A 21,736-nucleotide genomic window follows, 5' to 3' on the forward strand; every position below is an offset into this window, starting at 1 on the left:
ACAGCATTCATAACATCATGGGGGGTCTATGTCTGCACAGTCATGTGGTTTGGATTGCGTAATGCTCCCTCGACTTTTCAGTGAGAGCAATGCAGGAGATTTTTTACTCTTATTTGATAGATTTCATGCGTATTTTCCTAAATGAGCTTAGTGTGTTCAGAACATTCACTGAGCACCTAGAGCATTTGTGGAAGAGTTTCCAATGATGCAGGGAAGTCTCCTTCAGTCCGAATCCTATGAAATGTGCATTCGCAGTCCGCAGCGTGGTCGACTCCTGGGGCATGTGATCTCGGCTGAAGGAATTGCAGTGGATCCAGACAAAGTGGTAGCAATTATGCAAGCCCCAGTGCCAATAACACCTAAGGAGTGCTTGCGGTTTTTGGGCCAAATTCAATGGCATGGCAAACGTCTACGGTTCCTAGCTCACATGGTGATTCCCTTGAATGCATTGGCTCATGTGGAACCGAAGGCATTTGTGTGGACCGCAGATTGCGACCAAGCGTACCGGCAACTCAAGATTTAGCTTTCCAGTGCACCAGTGTTGCTGTCTCCAGATTGGGAGAAGAATTTTCATGTGTTTGGGGATGCCTCGGATAGAGCAATTGGGAGTGTCTTAATGCAAGAAGATGCGGATAAATGGTATCGCCCAGTCTACTATGCAAGCCGACGAGTCTCAACAGCCGAAAAGAATTACCTTGTCACGAAGAGAGAAGGGTTGGGCATGATCTATTCCGTCAAGAAATTCCGGCATTATTTGTTGGGTTGACCTTTTGTATTCCATGTTGATCATTCCGCATTGTTGTATTTGGTAAAACAGCAAAGTCTTACAGGCCGATTGGCACATTAGGTGTTGCTACTGCATGAATATGATTTTGATGTGATTCATCGACTGGGCTCACAGCATCTGGTAGCAGATTACCTATCTTGACTGGAGTCTGGAGAACTGCCAACGGGAGTAGAGGATGAGTTTCCTGATGCAGAGTTGGTGGTGATTTTTCGTGCACAGATCCAATCACAGCAAAGGTCGAAGTCATTCTAGAAGGGCCATGGTCATGGTATGATGCGATGCTTTCATTCCTATCTACCAGCATCATGCCCAAGTACATGAATAGAGACCAGGTTTTTTAAGTTTAAAAAACAACTCAAGTTTTTAAGATTGGCTTAGTTTGATTGTGGAAACCACTTTGGAAGGGAAGCAATTTGAAAGTAAGTCTAGAAAACAAGTTTTTAAGATTGGCTTAGTTTGATTGTGGGAACCACTTTGGCACACATGTACACTAAATGTGGGAGCATTGAGTGTCTTTCAATGCTTTTAATTGAATTGCATCATCATAATGTGCTTACATGAAAAAAGCAAGGAAGCATTTGGTTTGTCACCAAGTAGCTTTACCATTGTTGTATCTTGAAAGCATGTGGCAACACAACTTTGGATATCGACAAGGAGGTCCATTCTCAAATTAGCAAGGTCACTTTTGAGATCCCATGTTGAGACCCAACGGAGCGGGTCTTTGACCCGTCTATGGGGTGATTTGAAATGAACGCTTTTCAAATTTTTACTAGTTTCATTAAGACCCCTAAGAAGGGATAGTGTAAGATCAAAGGTCAAACCTAGACTTAATGACTTCTATCATGGAAGCATTCATGGTGCTGGATTGTGTCTTTAACTCCTCAAATTATAACTCGTTTAGGCAATTCTACATTGTACTAAGCTTTTCTGGAAAAAAATGATAAATTTAAACGAGTGAGTCAATTCTACACTCTAACTTGCAAGTTTTTTTTTTTTTTTAAACAGAAGTCAATTCTACATGTCATGATAAATTCCGAAAGTATCCATTTCAAACGGAACAAATTTCTTTATTGTTACATCTAAGTTTGCGCATATTATACAAAGTTGTGGCTCGTTTTGTATAATCTGCATGCAGCCTCCCACCTTCTATACTCTGCAAGAACAGAGCTGAGACAATTCTCTACAGAACCCACAGAGCTGATACAATTCTCTACAGAACCCACAACAGGAAAGAATCCGGTACCAGCTGCAGAAATGTAGCAATCAAAGAACTGTCCAATGCAGTCACGAACTCGACTTCAGCATTTGTCCATCTTGTCTTTTCTTTGCAGCTGCTTGCCACAGTTTTCGCTCTGCTTTCACGGGTTGAAAGAGCACTCCGTTGGAGCAGGCTGGTACCTCGCAGAATCAGTGCAGTAGTCGTAGACCATGTAGTTTTTCTTTACCCACAGCAGATTGGCGACATCACGTGGACTTAGTGATCTATAGGGAGCTTGGTTCCACCACTTGTTCGCGTTAAGCATGGCGCATGCAGGCTTCTCTGTAGTCGATGAGCTCCACTCGCATGCGTCCAGGTTGAAATTCCGATACGAGGAGATGAAAGGGGAATGGCTCCAATTCGTTTTGATCAGCCCACCCTCTGTCGCCCACTGGTCACCATTCCAAATGCTGGAGAAAATACCCATCGCTTGGCTGTTCGGATATGCAACCCCCTGACTCTCGCCATTGATGAAAACCCGTATGGGCACTTCGTCAACGAGGAACCTGAAAAGAAGAGATGCATTGTTTCTTAGAGGCATCTTTTCCAACTGCAGAAAGGCTCTTAGCTCTGAATTCGTTTCGGAATGTGCGAAGTATTTGCTATGGGTCTCTAAGGCAGGGACTTGTCCACATTGAAAGGCAATGAGGCTAAAAAATCAGCAGTTGCTTACATGATCAGGTCTTGGTTCCACAAAAAAGAATATGAATGGAAATCTTCCGTGGGGTCAAACCATAGGTATGTCCGCTGCTCACGGCGGCCCACCCCATGGGCGTAGACGTTCGTCTGCAATAGGTAAGGCTGGCCTGACGAGTTTCCCAGAAATTCGAAGTCAAGCTCATCTCGAGTCGAAGGATCACGAGACGCCATCTGCAAAAGAGAGAGACAGGCAAAAAGAGTGACGATTACATGCAGTAGGCTTTTCAATAATGAAATTCTCTGCAAAAACGAGAGGGGAGCAAGCTGTCGATTGAGTAGGGAGGGGAGGGGCAATGTACGTAGTAGGCGGTGACAACACCAGCGGAGTCATCGGGCACGAGCTTCATTTGCATGGAGACGCTACCGAACAAGTAGGAACGGATAGAAGCAAAGGAAGATCCTGCAGAGAGTGGGAAGAGATGAGGAATGAAAATGTGTAAGAAGGAATTAGAGGAGAAGGAAGACCAGAAGGAGAAGAGAGGGGTACCAGAGGAGTTGTCGAGCATGAGCCAGAGGGCCTGGCCATCGGAGGAGGTGGTGACATGGTCGAAGCCCCAGGTAACAACGAACTGTTGCTGGAAGGTATCCAAGGAAGAACAACCAGGACTGATAAGGAAGATGAAGAGCAAGAAGAAGAAGAAGCTGCAAAAGCTTAGCTTATGAGCCATCTTGTGAATTGTAATCAATTCGCCTTCTTAGCCTCTTTGCTCATCACCTTAGAACGCATCTTCTTATAGGCTTTGTTCATGGTCACAAGAGGGGTTTCCAGCTGGGTTTGGGGAATGGTGAGTGGGAATAGTACTTTCCCTGCCTTGCCTCTGCCCTCTTGGTACCATATTTGAGAGCAATCTTTGTTTGCAAGTAGCAAAAGAATCTCTTCTCCTCTAAGTTAGTGTTGGTACAGTTAGTATTAGTATTAGTATTAGTATTAGTATTAGTATTAGTATTAGTATTAGTATTAGTATTAGTATTAGTACTAGTTTTAGTGGTAGTGGTGTTAGTGTTACTAATAGTGTCAATGTTAAGGGCACTCCTCTTGTGTTAATATTAGTGTTAGTGTTAGTGTTAGTCGTTAGGGGTACTCCTCTTGCATAGAATCCTCTCTTGCAATAAAGAATTTATGCTCCTAACCAAACATTGTACATGAGGAGTGGGCTTATGATCCTCTCTTACAATATAGACTTTATGCTCCTAACCAAACATTGTACGTGAGAGTGGGTTTCACACTCAAACATGACCTTGAAGACATCATTCTCAAAATAGCACCTCTTCGAAATTTGAGGCCTGTCGCTCAAGAGGACATCTCTTTAAAATTCAAAGCCCATTCAGCAGGCACCTTGGAGCTTTCTCAATGGCTAGCCAACCTTAGATTACTACCCCACCATGGGCGATGGAGCATCATCTATAAGCAAGGCAAAGGTGGGTGGTGCAAAATTAGTGGTGCGATAAGCTACCACTATTAAGCATTGCATCACATCTAGAGCATGTTATTGACCAGAGGGGGGGGTTGTTAGATGGAGCAAATGTACATGAGATTCCCACTTTGAAATATTCCATAGTAAACAATGATCCTCGCCCATGTATAAAGATTATGATGCTCCTCCTAAGAGGACCGTAAACAATTTTGTATTCTATAGTATTATAGTGTTTAGACATCAAATCAAACTCCATATAACATTTTGTAAAGAGGTCAAGTTTAACAACTAAGGCGCAGGTGAAATTCTTTTAATTATAAATTTTATAATAATAAAGCTGGGTTTCATTAGAAGTAAGGAGAAAATTACAAAAATGGGCCAATTGAAAAAGGGCATATAGCCTGTGGGCTATGCTACTAAATAGAAGGGGGGGGGAACTCAAGACAACCTAAAGTAAAACATTGCAAATCTCCATCAAAGAGATGCTCCCCAAAGAATCTTTTGAACTCAACACGACATTCACTAGAGAAAGATTGAAAGGTGATGGTGAATCATGCCTTGTATAATTCAAACAACCTTGTACAAAAGCTCACACTATCTAACCCAACCTTAAGAAATATTTATATAATCTAATGACCATACTAGGTTTAGTGTCTTCCATTCTAGTTGAAAACCATCGAGTTTGATCATAATAATGATAGTGAGGATAACCACCATGATCCTAGTCCATGTGTATAAGTCAAGGGCAATTTTGAGATTTGTCAATTCCGGCACGTGTATTTGCATGGGAGTTGCTCCCTGATGTTTTACCCATTTAATGCCAACCAACCAACCATAGATATGCACTTGCCATCCATGCATGATGTTACATCACAACTTAACTCTTCACTACAAGTTATAAAGGCTACTCAATTGTAATCTTATGGAACACAATTGACCTTTGTCCTTCAATTTAAACATGTCATGGTTTTGAACAACACTCAACATTTGTTGCACTAATGGTTCTAATTTCTTACCTTCCAACATTGACTTATCCTTATATGGGCACTAGGGTGAACATAGTCGCCACCTCACAATGTCCCTTGAGTAAACCATCTCACAATTTGGTTCTAAACTAGTAAAGCCCTTAGGGTGGGTTTACGTGCTATATATATAGGCAGATGTTTCGATGAAAAAATACAAACCTAGTATGTCACCAACATGTATATGCGAGACCCTCTAGAATGTTGAATGCAAAGGGTAGCAAAGGCCCCCCTCTAGATTCCTAGAGTCACAGATGTCTACCCCCTTGCCTACATGCTCATGCGAAATGCTACCCACATGTTTGGATCGAAGAAATGTCTTTATCACGTCTATTCTTGGGGTGTACTACGAGTTGTCTATCTGGCATAGGCCCACTGTAAGCCGTGCACGCTCTTTTCTAAAACACAACAGTAAAGTGACAATATAAGGTTTTAACTGAGACTCATGAAGAGATCTTCGCTAACCAGAAGGTAAGTGAAGGCTAGGCTTTTAACCGCAAGGCAAGGCCAAGGGGAAACCCAAAAGTACTCACATGAGCTGGCTTTCCACAGGGTATAGAAAACAAGTCACCCGTGAATTGGCATCCAACTTTTGAACTAAAACCATAAAAAATACATCCCAATAAACAAACAAAGAAAAGAAAAAGATCGCCGGAAAGTTGGCCGTGAAATTTACCGGCAATCAACCAGAGTTAGACGTTCGAAACGATGCATGAGCTTTTGAGCGATCGCCAGGCGATTCACCAAAGCCATTAACGGAGTCCTTCTTGTTACGTGTTGCTGATGATCAAACGAAAGTTCACTCGAATGCCCAACGGACTTTTTCACGTTCCCATCGTTTGCCTCATTTTGTTTAGTCACCTTGTTCGACAGCATCTCAACTTGCAAAGCTCTCGCCTCCGTCCTCTCCTTAATCCGCCGGCTCAGCAGTCTGAATCCATGTACCCTTCAGCACTGAGCAAATCCAGCCTGTAACTCGACCCGTCACTTCCCTGTCATTTGAGCGTGCTCGAGCATTATGGCATCAAATTTACGATTGTCCGCTCCTGAGCTACGGATAGGCCAAGCTGGAGCTGCGCGCGGCCCTGTGACTCTCTGAGGCTGTGACCTGTACCCTACTACCCATTGCTACGTAAAAAGTCTCGCCAATCAGCCAGGATTTGATAATTCCTCCTCTTGAACTCACGAATTGACATTTGAAGCTGGTAGCACCTTGGGATTTTAAAATCAAAATGAGATGATTGAAACATACAGGCTACAGCCTGTCAGCAAAGGCTGCTGAAAGTTTTGAGAAGAGACGTGGAGCCCGACATTCCATCTATTTAATGCGTCTGCGCGGAGAGAGAGAGAGGAAGAAAGTGAAAACGCAACACAATTTCATGAACATACTCGATTTTGAACATCTTCTATTCTTCTATTCTGGCAAGGAACTCGAGGTTTGGAGATAGATTGTGCACATGCCCGTCGATAGCAATCTGTTAAGGGCACTCCTTATCGGATGCTATCTGAAATATGGGCACATGAGTACCGTAAGAACTGACTGCCTTTGCCAGGATTATGGGCACATGGTCCGATTGGCAAAAACTCAAGTAGAGGGCTTCATCCTAAAGTGAGAGGAGGCATTCCATTGGTTGTCGATCAATTTGAACGCTTGACTATGTACACCGATTGCAACCGTCAGGCAAGGATAGCCTCTCCGACTTCCTTCTGTTACAAATTTTCATGCCACGTAAGCTATCTCTCGTCAGAACGTAGAGATTCTAGCCTCATGTGCTCAAGGTGAGAGAGAGAGAGAGAGAGATTTAATATGTTACATAACATCTTACATGTGAGGAAAGGACAATTGTGATTTTAACCATAACATCTTATACAATGTGAAATAAGACATACATCAAAGGAGCCTGTGATTCTGTTAGTGTATAATCAATATTCTCTCCTTCAAGTGGAGGTGCTGACAAAATCTCCGCTACTTGCGTTGGAGGTATGATAGCGGTCTCCTCTACTTTCGGAGTAGGTATAAACTCAGTTTCGTGTGGAGACTATGATGTAGTTGGTGCTTCTTGTCAAGCCTGTGATTCTCTTGGTGTATAATCAATTTTCTCTTCTTCAAGTGCAAGTCCCGACAGAATTTCCTCTCCTTGCATTGGAGGTATGGTAACCATTATAGGTATGGTGAGCGTCTCCTCTGCTTTAACAGTAGGTATAAACTTAGTCTCCTTCGCTTGAATTCTAAGTATAGACATAATATCACCCTCCTGATTTTCAAGAACATTGAGAATATCGTCCTCTCAAATTACTAGGTGCTCCCTCGCAATGGCAATCAGGTCTTGAACACTCACTGTCATAAATGCTTGTAGATCTATCTATGTATATGCTGACAATGGTGGGTATGAGTTCATACTAAAAAAGTGGTTCAGGAGCAACATGGAGTTATTGCACACTCTCCACCCACAGCTGGGCTATCTTTTTGATGTACTACTGGGCATTTCACTCTACCGCTGGTGCATGACTACTTCAATGGCATATATCAACTTATTTGCAGACATGCCAATCATGACAATATATAAGACAACATAATCTAGATATTGCATAGTATACTTAGCAAGGGCAATGCATAGGGTTCTTAACATTCACTGTATCACTGTGCCATGATAGCCTGCCATTGAATTACGAAAGGAACATTCACTTGCTTCCAAGTCCATATGCATAACAAACTCCAATGCGAGCTGCACCGTCAATGAAGAATAATTAGTATTTGGTAGCACTGTCAACACATCATAAAAATTGAGTATGTGATGTTACTTCCTTCTAGCAATATACCATAGAGATAACTCGCATGTCGTGAAAATTTATAGATCGCAACCAATTACAAACATCTATTTTGGTGTTTTCGTTATCGATAAGTATTGCCGAAAGGAGAGATTCAAGCATACATACTCGGTTTTGTACGGATACAGATAATTGTGTTATGAAGACACTGCATTAAAAATTTAATGAACATTAGCTTCTTAAATTCAAGGGTGTCATTGAAGTATGAAGACATGAGGGTGTTTGTATCCAACCTTAGAATGGCCATTATCACTTTGTCATTGACCTCTTTGCTAGGAATAAAGAGGATTAAAATCAAGTTAAAATCTCCTCTGCACCAAATAGAAAATTGAGGTGTTTGTTCAATGACAACAACACATCAAATGAGCTCCCTATTCTCGCCAATGCATCGATGTTTACAAAATTTATCTCTTTAATAGCCTCTATCCTATCCTTGTCTATACTTCTCTCCTCCTCAAGTCCTACTAAATCCTCATCCCTGGTCTCCTTTACACCATAACCATCACTAGGTCCTTGACTAGCCAAAATTTGAGCATTCAAAAGAGATGTAGTAGGAACTGAAAAAGAAAGAAGAACTCCTAGAGGCATGTCCTTAAATATTGTCAGAAGATCTCATTTTAGAGCACTTTTTATGTCCACCACTTCATTGATGCTCTCACGAAGCATCAATAAATCTTTTTGAAGCTACTTGTTTACAAATATAGGTTTCTCCTCCTCCTCTTTCACCTATAAACAAACAGTAAAGTCATCAAATTCATATTTATATAATAATTACCCTTAAATAAAAGGCATTAGATATTCATTTAAATTACCTTTAAGTAGTATTTATAACCATATCAAAAACAAAGAAAAGATTATGGTTTCATACATGTACAAGATTTCATAATCTTTTTGTGTAACGTTGTGATGCATCAAGAGCCAGTGAGTCATCATTACTATCCTCCCCATCACTATCTACATCCTCATCATCCCCATATTCTACATCATTGTCATCCCCACTCCCTATATCCTCATCATCGCTCTCATCATCATCATCAGTGCCAAAATTAAGGTTCTCAATGTCATCATTTGCCTCCTCGTCATGTACGTTGAGTTTCACTTTATCATTTTCTTCCTCCTCATCATTTACACTAAGACCCTAAGATCTTTCTCATATTTGTGGTCACACAAGCTTGCATATCATAGTAGTTCACACAATGCCCTTCTATCTCAATGATATTTGTGGAGTATCCTTTTTTGAGAAGATCCTCAAACAAATATCCCATCAGAATTGAGGTGACCTCCCATCCTAGAGGCTATAAAAATTCCATCATATTAAGCAACAAACCACCACTTTTGGATGGACTTGAATAGTAAAGTGGTTTGTGATGATGATATTTAGAGTGGCATTCTCTTCAAGCATGAAATGCAACCACTTCATGTTGCCTCTTACTTTGTAGGTCAAGGTGAATGGTCTTCATGAGCACGATGAACGATTCAAAAGTCTATATCTTCAAGCCATATTCTCTTTTATCTTTTCTCATTGTATACACACCAGTGTCTATTTTGAGCTCATTGCCATACAGGTTTTGTAAAATATGTGGCATGGCTTCTTGATCTTCTTTACTCACAAATACAACAATGTTGCATAATCCCACTTTAGTAATTGTGGTATGCAATATTCTATCAATGTATTGTGAGATATCTGTTGGTGGTGTTTCATCAATGATTGAAGAGCCGAAGCCTATTCCATGCTATGTCATCACTTAGGAAGTCGTTACATACAACTGCGTTAAAATCAATGTGCTTTCTTGATTCAAAAATTTATCTCTTCTCTCAATTGGAAGTTGTGGTGCTTTTTTCTTGTAATCCTCATTCGATGCTCATTCATGAGCTTCTCTGCATATACCTACACCTGTTGTGGATGTTAGAACAAATTGATGAAGGTATACCTATGGTTATGTGTGTGTGCTTGTGTGTCCATTGGTGTGACCACCTGTGTGGTGAGTGTGCCTGTAGTAGGTGTGATTGATGATGTGTCAATCAGTAGGTGTGAGTGTGGAAGCTTCTAGTGGATGATTGAGAGATTCATGGAGAGATGAGTGGAGTGATTTGTGGATCTGGGATGCTCTTGAGCTCATATACAATGTATCACTAGCCTATATATTGGTACTTCCTCTCATGAATAAGATACACTTTCTCCTTCATTGTTGATCTCATCATGTCTTCCTTTGAGTTACTTCATTTGGTATCAAAGCCACCATGTCCTCCTTGAGCTTCTAGCCTTCATTTGTTGCCATGTGTCATCACCTCCTTCATCTTCTACATCTTCTTCCATATTTCCTCCCTTCTCTCCAACACTTGCAAAGCTTGGTTCTCCTACCACATGCGACCATTTTTGGAATGCTTTCAGCAGGAGACTCCTCTAGTAGGGGCAAACCTACAGTAGCAAACATTTAGATAGACATGAGCTACATACACTGTGCCGCCACTATTTCTGTCCGCCGATCAATCATGCAATTCTAGAGATAGAAAAGACACTAAGGCGATTGGGGGTGATCCAAGCTGAGGCATTAAAGAAAGAGGTAAGACAACTACTTGAGGCGCGATTCATCTTTCCTGTTGATGATTCAGAATGGATATCTCCTGTAGTTGTCACACCAAAGAAAGGAAATAAGTGGTGGGTTTGTGTGGACTTTCGTCCTTTAAATGCATGCACTAAAAGGGATCATTTTCCTTTGCCATTCCAAGATGAAATACCAGACCAAGTAGCAGGGCATGAGATGTATTTGGTATGTGATGGGTATTTTGGGTACTTTCAAATTTATATTCGGGAGGAAGGTTAAAAGAAAACATCATTTCTCACACCTTGGGGAGTTTTTGCTTATAGAGTGATGCCTTTTGGTTAACCAATGCATGATCTACATTTCAAAGGTTCATGAGTCAAGTGCTTGAGCCTTACTTGGGAAAGTTTATAAGGGTGTTTTTGGATGATTTTTGCATTTATTCTCGGTGCATAGATCACATGGAGAAGTTAAAGATGGCCTTATCTAGGATTGATGAAGCAAAAGGGTGTCTAAATTCTAGCAAGTGTCATTTGGCTAAAAAAAAAGTAGTCTTATTGGGGCATATTGTGTCTGAAGAAGGCCTGCAAATGGATCTTGACAAGGTTCAAGCAATCATGGCATTGCCAAGTCCTGAGAGTATCACTAGTGTTCGCAGAATTCTAGGAAAAAGCAACTATTATCAACGCTTTTGTGATGATTTCACAGAGATAGTGATTTATGAGAATCTTGCATCCAAATGTTTCATTGGATATTATTCTTGTGACTTTGGAAATGAGAAAGCATCCCATGAACTTGTTGACAAGAAAAGGAGTTTCTTTCCAATGGGGTGTGGAGCAACAAGACTCTTTTTAGCAACTTAAGGAGGCCATGAGTAAGAGCCCAATAATTGAAGCCCCCTGATTGGTCTCAAGACTTTTATGTAAATCCAAGTGTATGTTTGCATTCAATTGGTGCTGTATTGCTACAAAAAGGAGAGGCAGGTAGAATGCAACCCATCTATTATGCCAGTCAACAGCTTACTGAGGTGGAAACAAGGTATGAAGAAATGGAGCAGCAAGCCCTCTCTTTGGTGTTTTCAGTTGTGAAAAGTTTCACTCCTATTTATTACCTCGGCCATTTTTCTTCCTTACCTCTCAGACTATATTAGCATATCTAGTTCGCAAGCCTAATCCTGGGGGGAGATTTGCAAAATGGTTGTTAGAGCTTCAAGAGTGTCACTAAAAATACCACTAGGTCCACTATGGCAGATTTGCTCACAGGATGGTGGGATCTAAGAGAAGAAAAGAAATATAAGGAGGACATTAATGATGAAAGGGAGACACCACCAACAGCTTTTGTTTTGTATTTTGATGGGGCTTTTAGTCCTACACACCAACAAGGAGCCGAGGGGATAGTCTTGATGAATTCTGAAGGTCGAGAGGTGTGGGCAAGAGGACAAGAGCTTCCAGGTATCACAACTACCAATGGAGTTGAGTATAATGCTTTGATTCTTAGTTTGGAGGGTTGTCTTCAAAGTCAAGTTAAAGAATTGGAAGTAAGAGGAGATTCTCAGCTTATTATAAAGTAAAAACAAGGGCATTACAAGACAAGAAGTCCTCATTTAAAGGAGCTTAATCAAAAGGCTATGGCACTATGTAGTCAGTTTGATTTTTTCAAGTTTGTTCATATAAACAGAAAAGAAAATCAAAGGGCAGATGAGTTAGCTACTCAAGCCATTGTAGTACAAGACCGGGGGGTGGTTTCTTTGGTAGACACTGGATGGCCATAACTGCAATATGTGGAAGAAGGTATGTTTCCTCAAGGGTTGACTCCACAACAGAAGCAGAGATTGGTAAGGAAGGCTTGTCCCTATACTATTGTTGATGACATTCTTTATAAATCAGGAAAAGATAAGGTGCTCCGTCGGGTGGTCCATCCCATGGAGACTAGGAGGATCCTAGAAATGTGTCATGAATGCTCTGGTCATTTTGCTTCAGTGAGCACAGCTAGGAGAATTCTTAATGCAGGTTACTTTTGGCCACGCCTCCATAAGGATGTATATGAATGGTGTCGAAGTTGTAAAGTATGCCAAAAGTTTGGAAGGTGACAGTTGATTCCTGGGCCCTTGAAGCCTATTCCAGCATATGGACCATTTGAGAGGTGGGGGTTAGACTTTGTGGGACCACTCCCTCATTGATCTCAAGGCAAGCATTATTTATTGGTGGCCACAGATTATGCCACTCGGTGGGCAAAGGCCAAGGCACGGTGATACCTCGATGCACCAATGAGTATCCCCTTAAATTCTTCTATGCTCGACCACCTTCAAGGCCAGCAGACTCTCTCTGTTCACTAGAGAGGATTTGCTAAGGGGGGAAAGATGTGATGCCAAAAATTGATATTTTTTTATTTAGCATTGGTATTGTTTTCTTCTATGTTTGATAAAAGTTTGAGTATCAAGTAATAGCCTAGCGGCTCTCACTTATTTCTATTTTCTAAGATATTGTATGGGATTGAGAGGATGAGTGGAATGGATCATTGTAAATACCATAGGTATGAATTATAAATACCTTGGTATGGGGTGACAGTTATTTGTATATGGCATATTATGGGGTTTTTCGAAAATAGGAAGAGTGAGTCATATAAAGAGGTGGGCTCATGCGCATGTGTTCCAATAATATAAGAGAGATCACATGCCAACTGTGTGGAAGGCATGTGGAGGAGTATGGAGTCAAGAGGAATCCTTCTAGAATTCCTATGTGGAATAAGGAGGATGTGGACATATGGAAAAGAGAGGGTCTCTATGGGCTCCGTGTGGGAAGACTCTTGACTTTCTCAATATTTCAAGAGTCTTTGGCATATTTTGATGGGACACATGGCAAGAGCAGCCAAAAAGGACATGGATGGTGACAGACAGGCTTATGTGATTGATGGGGAAAAGAATCTACAGGCAGCAATTGTAAATGGGTGCAGGGGGGTGACAAAATCTCGAGCAAAATCTCTATAAAAGGAGCCCTCCTCTCCCTTGTTCATCATCTCTTCCACCATTAGGCCTCATGTTGTTGTAGCTCTAGTCTCCTCAAGCCTCTTCCATGAGCCTTCTCTCCCTCTTGTAGATATTCTCTTATGTAGACTCTTGAGTCCATTGCTCTCTAGTTCATTCTCTCTCTATGAGTAGTCTTGGAGCTTCCGCTCCCTCTTGTACATATGAAACCTCTTCTTCTCCCTTGTGTTTGTAGTATTTTGAGTTGCATTGGAGTGGAGTCTCACTCTATTGGTAATGAAGGTCACTTCAAGTTCTCTCTCTTGAGCGTCTCTTTCCTTTTTCCATTGTTTTCTCTTCCAAAGTGCTCAAAAGTGGTTTCAATTTGGCTGCTCATTGTGCATACATGGTTTATCTATTTCTCAAGCCAGAAAGGGAGCTCTTCCTTCCCTCTTAGGTGACCTCTATGGGACTTGGATCGTTGATGAAGTCTAAGCATGGAGGTAGTATTCTCCCAAGTCGACACCAGTAGAAGAGTAGGTGCTTTTCATGATAGTTTGACCCCCTGTCAGTATTTTTCTCATAACTTTTTGCTCAATGGTCCGATTTGGATGAAACTTATATGTGTGAAGCTCTCTTCAAGAAACATCATCTTATGTCTTCAATTATTGTATTAGATGTCAAACCAAAAATCTCTGACTCTCTGTGTGTGACTATTTCTTTTTCAGATAGTTTTTACCCTCGTCCAGTAAACTACCCATATCTTTCCGACTGCTTCTCTGTTTCTTATCAAACTTATATTAAAGAGAAGCCATTTCAAGACGCATCTCAATATGTGATTGAATATTTTTTATCATGTCTCTGCTAAAAGTTATGGGTCTCTGTGTCTTATGACAGTTTGGAGAGTGTTTTGAGCTAAGTGTAAAGGTGTCTATGAAGGAGGTGTAATGCTTCCTTGGAACCTACCCATCCGACCCAATCATCCCCTTCAAACTCCTTGATATATATCAGTTCATGTCATGTTGAGCCGAAGATCTTCTTTCAACAACGTATCGCTCTTCTCTTTGGCACAGACCGGCTTGCTGAGATTATGGCCTCTGCTAATCCTTTCCTTCTCCTTATGCTTGAGTACAACATCACTTGGGATGTCACCATCTCCATTCTCATATAAGGGAGATTAGTATGGTGTGGTCTCTTGGTACAAAATCTTCTTTTTAATGTGCCTTTCCCAGTGATGAATATCTCTATCACTCAATTCGAAAGCAGTAGGAAGTGAAGAGGTGCATGAAGTTTATTACTCCCAACTTCATGTCATAGTGGCATCTTCCATGTTTACAAGTCCTTTATTTATGCATGTACTATCTAATTTAATACTACATTTTTATGTCCTTATATTTGTGCTTTCTCTCTTTGAAGTAGAGGTGTTTGTGATGTCTCTTCTACATGGGTGGTCTCCTTTGGAGGTGCATCAACTCCACTTGCATTTAGTGATTCCTTGAAGTACTCAACCATGATTTTTGTACGAATTCTAGTTGACTCCACCTCTAGATTTTGTTTCCAAATTGTTGCGAGGGCCTCCAATGCATTTTGAAGATATGGAAACTGTGATGGTTTAGGAGGTGGCATGGCAAAGTGTTTGGCATCTTTTGTCAATAGTACAAAACATTGACCACCAACTTCTAGATTCTTTGCTTTCATGAAGATGTGCACAAAAAATTCCCTCTCAACTATAATTTCTAGTAGAAGGGCATAAATCATATCTTTCTTTGCGAATATTGCACCCCACGGATCCTCATTTTGTTTAAAATCTTGCTTGAACACCTTGCAAAATAGTTTGTCTTCCCATCCAAGCAAAAACCAAACTCTCCTACCCATGTGATGTCCGATAAATTTTCCAAAAGATTCTAGTCTACACATTCTTACTTTGAAATCCAAAGTCACATTAGAGGAATTCCTAACGTCGTTGTCAACAAAGTTCTTCATGACTTGAAAACTGCATGAAAATGCATTAAAAAGTTTGGATAAACAATGTATTACAAATTCTGAAATTTGTATTGTTTATAATATTAACAAAAAACAATTTTAACATGGTATGTAATTGTTTTTATAATTTTTATTTCCCAAAAATGAGGGTTATATTATATTATCAGGAAGGTTATATACAACTTTGGGTTATCAACAAAAAAGCTTTTTGTGATAGGCAGCAAACATACTCTCGCCGCAAAGAAACGTTAGTACAAACAGGTAGTCCTCAGGGATATAACAGAGTTTGATCTGGCCCAACAAGATGATTTCCTCCAAAGAAACACATCTATTCCAGTTCTTCTTTGACTTCAGTAGGAACTAACAAAGAGGCATTAGGAGCTGTAGGAGCAGCCATAGGCATTAGTGGAGGAGCAACTAGGTTGCACATTCTTTCCTTGAATTCTTCAACAGTGAGTGCTTTTCGGCGAACCTTGTATGATACACTAGAAGGATCTACACGGGAGGTTAGTCCCTTAAAAGGGTGCACAAGAGGAGAAATGGTCCGATCCACTGGTGCAGTAGTGATGTTTAGGCCAACTGCAGAATGAGGTGGTGATGTAGGAGGAATTGAGGAGGGGGGGGAGGAGTCAGTAAGATAGAGGGGGCTGGTGCTGGTGTTGGGGGTTGGGGCCTAGGCTAGGGCTACGGCACCACTGTTCCACTAGAACTCCTTTTTTTTGGCTTCCACCAATTCAGCCAGCACCTTGGCTTGGTCTAGCAGCATGGATTCTTCATTTGCAAGTTTCTCTTCCACCTTGAAGCAATCTTGGGCTTGAGTGTGTAGAAGGCCAAGTTTCTTAATGTTATCTCTTCGTTCCCATGGTCATGCATAATGATTCAAAAACACTTTTAGTATCCATTATAGCATTATTAAATAGTTTGTTGCATCTCTAAAGCCAAATTGACCAGAGCGCTGAGGCTCTAATAACATTCCAATTTTGCGGAGCCCTGTTAGAAGGGTCTCTGAGTAGAATGACTGAGTAGCTAAAAGGGAAGGGAGCAATGCATCGATGTATCAAATCCCATAGTTCCTTGGAATAGGAACAATTGAGGAACAAGTGTGGGATATCCTCTCTCGCTCTGTTACATCATTTACACCAGCCATTCCCATGACCGATCTTTTGGGCTCAAGCCAAATACCTCGGTGTAGGATGAGCCAAAGCAAGTATGATTGCCTTTCAGAGATCTCCCAACCCAAAAATTTAGAGAGTTTGAAAGACCATTTGTTATCATCGTCTCTCCGGTATCATGTTTTGGTAAGTCTGGCTATCATCTCCTCCAGACCATCATTGAAAATCGGGACCAGAGAAAGATTTCATTGACCCACCCATCTAAATTCTCTCATCGCGGGAGGTAGTCGACCACCTAGCCAGGGGAGGTTTTCTCTAGCCTAAAGAGCCTATCGATCAGGGGAAGGTTGAATCTGGTCAGTATGTATGATACCAATAGGACATTATCGTTGTGCCACTTACCTTGAGCACAATCCCATAGATCTCCCCAGACTTTGACCCCTCTCTTGCTTAGTCTCAGAGCTACTTTAAGTTGGTCCTCTTGTAGTGGTTGGGCACTAAACAGGATCAAAATCCAAATTGAATCTTGGCTGTAGAGTGTGCCTATTTTCCTTTTAAAACCCTTCCATTTAAAAAAAGATTGCATACTTTCCCAGGCTCTCCACATCCCTTTCCAAAGCTCTGACCCTTTAGTGAAACATCTTTCTTGCCCGAAAAGAAGAGATCCTAGAGGAATCGCCTGCATAGGTCAGGTTTGACTTTCCTCATGTTCTTCAAAAGCAAAGAAGCCCAAACTAAATCTGGGAAGGATTTTAGGATCCACTGAGCCATGAATCTTGTTGATGATTTTTTGACATCTACCACTCCTAGACCCCCTTCCATCTTGGGGAGAGTACAAAAATTCCATCTAACCTTGGTGCTTCTGTTGTGCTCTAAGGAGCCCCCCCATAAAAAGGTTTGAAACAATATGTTGAGTTGGTCGAACTGTTTCTTTGTAGGGAACCAACGAGCTATAAAATATAGTATGGATGGGTAAATGTAGTGATTCAACACAAACTTTCTCCTGGCAAGTGAAGGTTGAAGCCCTTGCCATCTGTTGATTTTGCTCTTGATCTTGTCAATTACCCAGCCCCATCTGTCTTTGTTTGTGCATTTGAAACCCATTGGGATCCTGAGAAGACAAAAGATCTCACCCTCCTTGAGGATCATACATCTTTTATCTATGAGAATTTGGGGAGGAGCCACCCTAGTTCCAAAGACTCCTATTTTCTCATGGTTAATTTTAGACCCCGACACTGTGCAGAATGTGTCCAAGCACCTAAGGACTCTCTCAACTGATCTGGCATCATTGCTTGGTGTAAGATTCATGTCATCCACTACAAATTGCTGGTAGACTATTTGAACTCTGTTTCCCACCTAGATACCTCTAATGTTCCCATTGTCTTCTTCCTCCTTGATGAGCCAACCAAGAGCATCTGTGGCAATGGCGAAAAGGAGAGGCACTAAGGGACAACCATGTCTAATAGATCTTTTAAGCATGAAAGAGGAGGAAATAGATCCGTTAACTTCCACCTTGGCTCTGGCCTAATTCAGCAAAGTGTCAACGGACGATATAAACAATGGACCTACACCCATGTCTTGGAGGGAGGACAGAACAACCATTCTATCATAGGTTTTATCAAAGTCTATATTTAGAAAATAGATATCTTGGTTTGTCTCATCAGCATGCTCCAGTCCTTCCCAAAGAGTTAAAATGGCCTCTAGGATGTGTCTGCCTTGGATGAAACCTTTTTGTTCTTCCCTTATCTAGTCTTTCATTTTGAATTTGAGTTTGATGGCTAAAGCTTTAGCAAAGATCTTGTAACTAGTATTAAGCATGGTGAGAGGTCTCCAATTCTTGAGTGTTTCATTGGGGCCCCTTTTGGGTGTCAGTTTAATCATACTTGTGTTTATCTGTGAGTTGAGGAAACCTTTTGACTTGGACTCTTGCCAAAGGAGGAGGAGGCGCGGGCCCACTGTGTCCCAAAAAACTTGGTAAAATTCAATTGGAAGTCCGTCTTCACCAGGAGTTTTTCCCCTTGCCATGGCAGTGACTGCACCTTTGAATTCTTCAATGGAGAGTTCCTTGTCTAGAAAAATGGTCAACTGACATTTTTCTCTTACTCTAAGATTATCCATGGAGAGGGTTTCGAGTTCCCCAAGACTCCTTTGGAAGTGCTCCACCACAATTTGACTGATCTCTTTCAAATCCTCGATTAGTTGTCCTTCCTGTAGTAGAGTATCTATCGATTCTTGAGCCTGCTTTTTCCTAAGGCTTCTAAACATGTCATCATTTGGCCTATCATCTTTCCCTACCCACCATTCTCTTGTGAACACTTTGGATTGTGCTGCCTCAATGCTTGCTTCTATCCTGGCTCTGTCTCTGAAAGCTTTGAGTCTTTCTTGTCCCTGAGTTGTTGTGTCCTCCTCCAGAAGCTTGATTTGATCTTCAATTTTTACTCATCTAGTAGCTCTAGTGATATCCACTCGCTTCTTGATAGCCTTGAGGAAAGTACACGTTCATTCTATAGCCCTAACCCACTTTTTAGTTGCAGTGGTTGTGCCATCAAACGCTTTTTCCCAAATCCTAACTACCTTTTGTTGGACATAGGAAAGACGAAAGAAGAAGGGGTTTGCTTTGAACCATGATTTACTTCTCTTTCCCTAGCTTTTGTCTAGAGTAATTAGGATTGGTTTGTGATCCAAAAGGGAAGAGAAGCAAGAGCTAAACTCTTGGTACACAAGGCTGCATCAACGATGTCTCTTGAGCCGTACATCCTATCTATCCTTGCTTTCTTGTGGAGAGACCTGACTGATTGTTGGTCCAAGTGAAAGAGGTGTCTGTAGAGATGTCAATGAGCACCGCAGAATCTTTGAGGGCAGTCCAGGAAGAGAGTTCCCTGCCTCTTAGTGTGTTGCCTATGCTGTTCCATCTGTCCCTGCAGGATTCTACCATGTTAAAATCTCCTAGTAGAATAGCATTGTTTTGAAGGATCTTCCCCTCCCAAAGAAGAGCTTGATCTCTTGTGGCATTAGGGGCATAAATGGAAAATATCTAACATCGAAGTTGAGGGTGGGAAAAGTCAACTCTAATCCCAGGTGCCTTAAAAAGGGGTAGAGGGCACGTGACTACCTCTGCGACGTAACCAGCTACACCTAAGATGTCTCCACCTCTCCCTTCTTCGTGGGTGGTGCAAAACCACTGCCTCTTGTTTTGTCAATTTGGTTGAGCTGCCAACGTAGCTTATACCCAAAAACTTTGACCTCTTGAATTGCTAAAAAATTAGGTCTAAGGCATGACGTTTTTAACCACCTTTTAAGGATGGCGAGCTTGAGGTCATTTGTTAAGCCTTGAACATCGATGCTAAAGCTTATTGGGCTGTTCTAGGGACAAAAAGCAAAGCCTCTCGACATCCTCCTTTTCTCCCTTTCAATTGAACTGAGTTCCTTTCCCTTATCATTTACTTCCTCCACTTGTGCTTTTGCCTTCCCTAACCTTGTTTCCTTTCTGCCTTTGACAACTATGATGGGAGGACCCTCTTTGTCAATTGACTCATGTTCTGCCTACTCCAATTATGCCTCAAAGTCTTGGGTGGCAACCACAAATTCTTCCTCACCAGAGCTGTCTTCCATCTAATCTTCCCTTTCTGTAGTAACATCTTTACCTTTCCCTTCTGTCTCTCCCCTTGGGTTTTCAACAGTTAACTTGCTCTGAGCCTCCTTCCATTCCATGGGAGGAGAAGGGACTGGATGTTTAGTAGGAGACTGAATGTCCTTTGTTTCCTAAGGGTCTTGTTGGGCTGTGTCTAGTTTTTCTTTTTTTCGGTTATTTTTAGATGCATAGTCCTTGATAAAGTGCCCTCCCATACCACATAGGAAGCAGGAGTTAGGAATGTTCTTTAAAAAAACTTTATGGATCCCATCCCTGTCAAGGATTTGAATGGCACTAGGAGGGTCAGAAGCGAGGTCCATTAAGACACACGCTTGAGGGTTACCTCAAGGGCTTATAAACTTTTATGTCTCCACACCAAGGAACTGGCCAAGCAGTGCGCAGAGAGTCTCAATCTAGGGAAAGAGAGATAATGGTAAATCAGGGAATTCAGCCCGTATAGGGGCCTTAGACAGAGGCAAGGAATCGGGGCTAAAGGAGGGCTCCTAGAGCTGGACTGACAGAGGCTGATTTCTTATAGTCCACATCCCTTTTTGCACTACTTCTGTCGCCATCTCCGGCTTTTCGAAGATGAAGACGATATACCCATTCCTGAGGAAACGAATGGTTTTGACAACCAGACCTTTACATGACCAAAAGTTACGGACCCATCCTTCTAGGAAAAGTGCAGGTGGCCTTGGGCCGTGAATATATCCTACAATAGTGCATGAACAGAGCCATTTTGTTGTTTCATTAAGAAGTCCATTGTGTACTTTGATTGTTGGAATCTTACCTTTGAGAGGCTCTACAGTCTTTGTAGCATTTGGATCAATGGCAGAAGGGAGCTTCGTGGGTTCTGTAGTAGCTGAGGAGGGTAGGGTGCCACTGAAGATTCTCCTGGCTCATAGCAAGAGCTGCTCCCAAGCTGACTGTCTTAGCATTGGCGGAGCCATGAAAAGGCTTCTGCCTCCTCCACAGACAGCACCAGCATAGGTGCTCTTTGGCAGCTCCTGCACAGGGTTCCATTTTGGGACCTAGTGCATTACAGGCTTGAGGGCTCCATTGGGCTGTGGATCCTTTGCAGCAAAGGAGACGAATCGAGGTTTATCTTTGCTCTGGCTGTTATTGAGAAGATTACTGGTTGGAGTGGTTTTGAACTCAAATAGAAACTTACAAAGAGTGTCCGCCTCTCTACCACCTTATTTGAGTTGAAGAATGTCACTTTCCTCCAGGTGAAGGGTGAAAGGGGGGAGAGGGGTATCGTGCTTATCATGAGCTAGATCTTGCATGATAGTATCCGATGCACTACTAATGTCTATTTAATTAGACTCCAAATTGACACGAACAAGGCTGATGGGATGGGGACTAGGAGGACGGGACGTGAGAGCTTCAGGAGAAGAAGACAGACAAAACTTGACTGCGCCATCATCGCTAGGGATGCCCTCGCTAGGGCAACCATTGCTAGAGAAAGCCATTCACCGAGAGAGAGTAATTGAGA

General features: G+C 41.8%; 1 protein-coding gene across 1 annotated transcript; it reads right to left on the reverse strand.

The window, feature by feature from the left end:
• Positions 1 to 1,807: 1,807 nt before the first annotated feature.
• On the reverse strand, positions 1,808 to 3,469 carry LOC147887987 (putative xyloglucan endotransglucosylase/hydrolase protein 7). Its single transcript, XM_087393143.1, has 4 exons — positions 3,232 to 3,469; positions 3,044 to 3,144; positions 2,719 to 2,915; positions 1,808 to 2,551 (listed from the first exon to the last, which is right to left on the reverse strand). Exons 1-4 carry the CDS (start codon positions 3,410 to 3,412, stop codon positions 2,146 to 2,148), a joined length of 885 nt encoding a protein of 294 aa, XP_087249269.1. The 5' UTR covers positions 3,413 to 3,469; the 3' UTR covers positions 1,808 to 2,145.
• Positions 3,470 to 21,736: the final 18,267 nt, after the last annotated feature.

This window comes from Dipteris shenzhenensis, chromosome 22 (assembly GCF_047967505.1).
Source record: "Dipteris shenzhenensis isolate YYH24624 ecotype China chromosome 22, Dip_SZ_1.0, whole genome shotgun sequence".
NCBI lineage: Eukaryota > Viridiplantae > Streptophyta > Polypodiopsida > Gleicheniales > Dipteridaceae > Dipteris > Dipteris shenzhenensis.

Coding starts and splice junctions, on each gene's coding strand:
- LOC147887987 (XM_087393143.1), bottom strand. CDS start 3,412: ATGGCTCATAAGCTAAGCTTTTGCAGCTTCTTCTTCTTCTTGCTCTTC. Junction 2,916..3,043: donor GTGTTGTCACCGCCTACTAC/GTACATTGCCCC, acceptor TCTCTTTTGCAG/ATGGCGTCTCGTGATCCTTC. Junction 2,552..2,718: donor TGGAACCAAGACCTGATCAT/GTAAGCAACTGC, acceptor TCTTCTTTTCAG/GTTCCTCGTTGACGAAGTGC.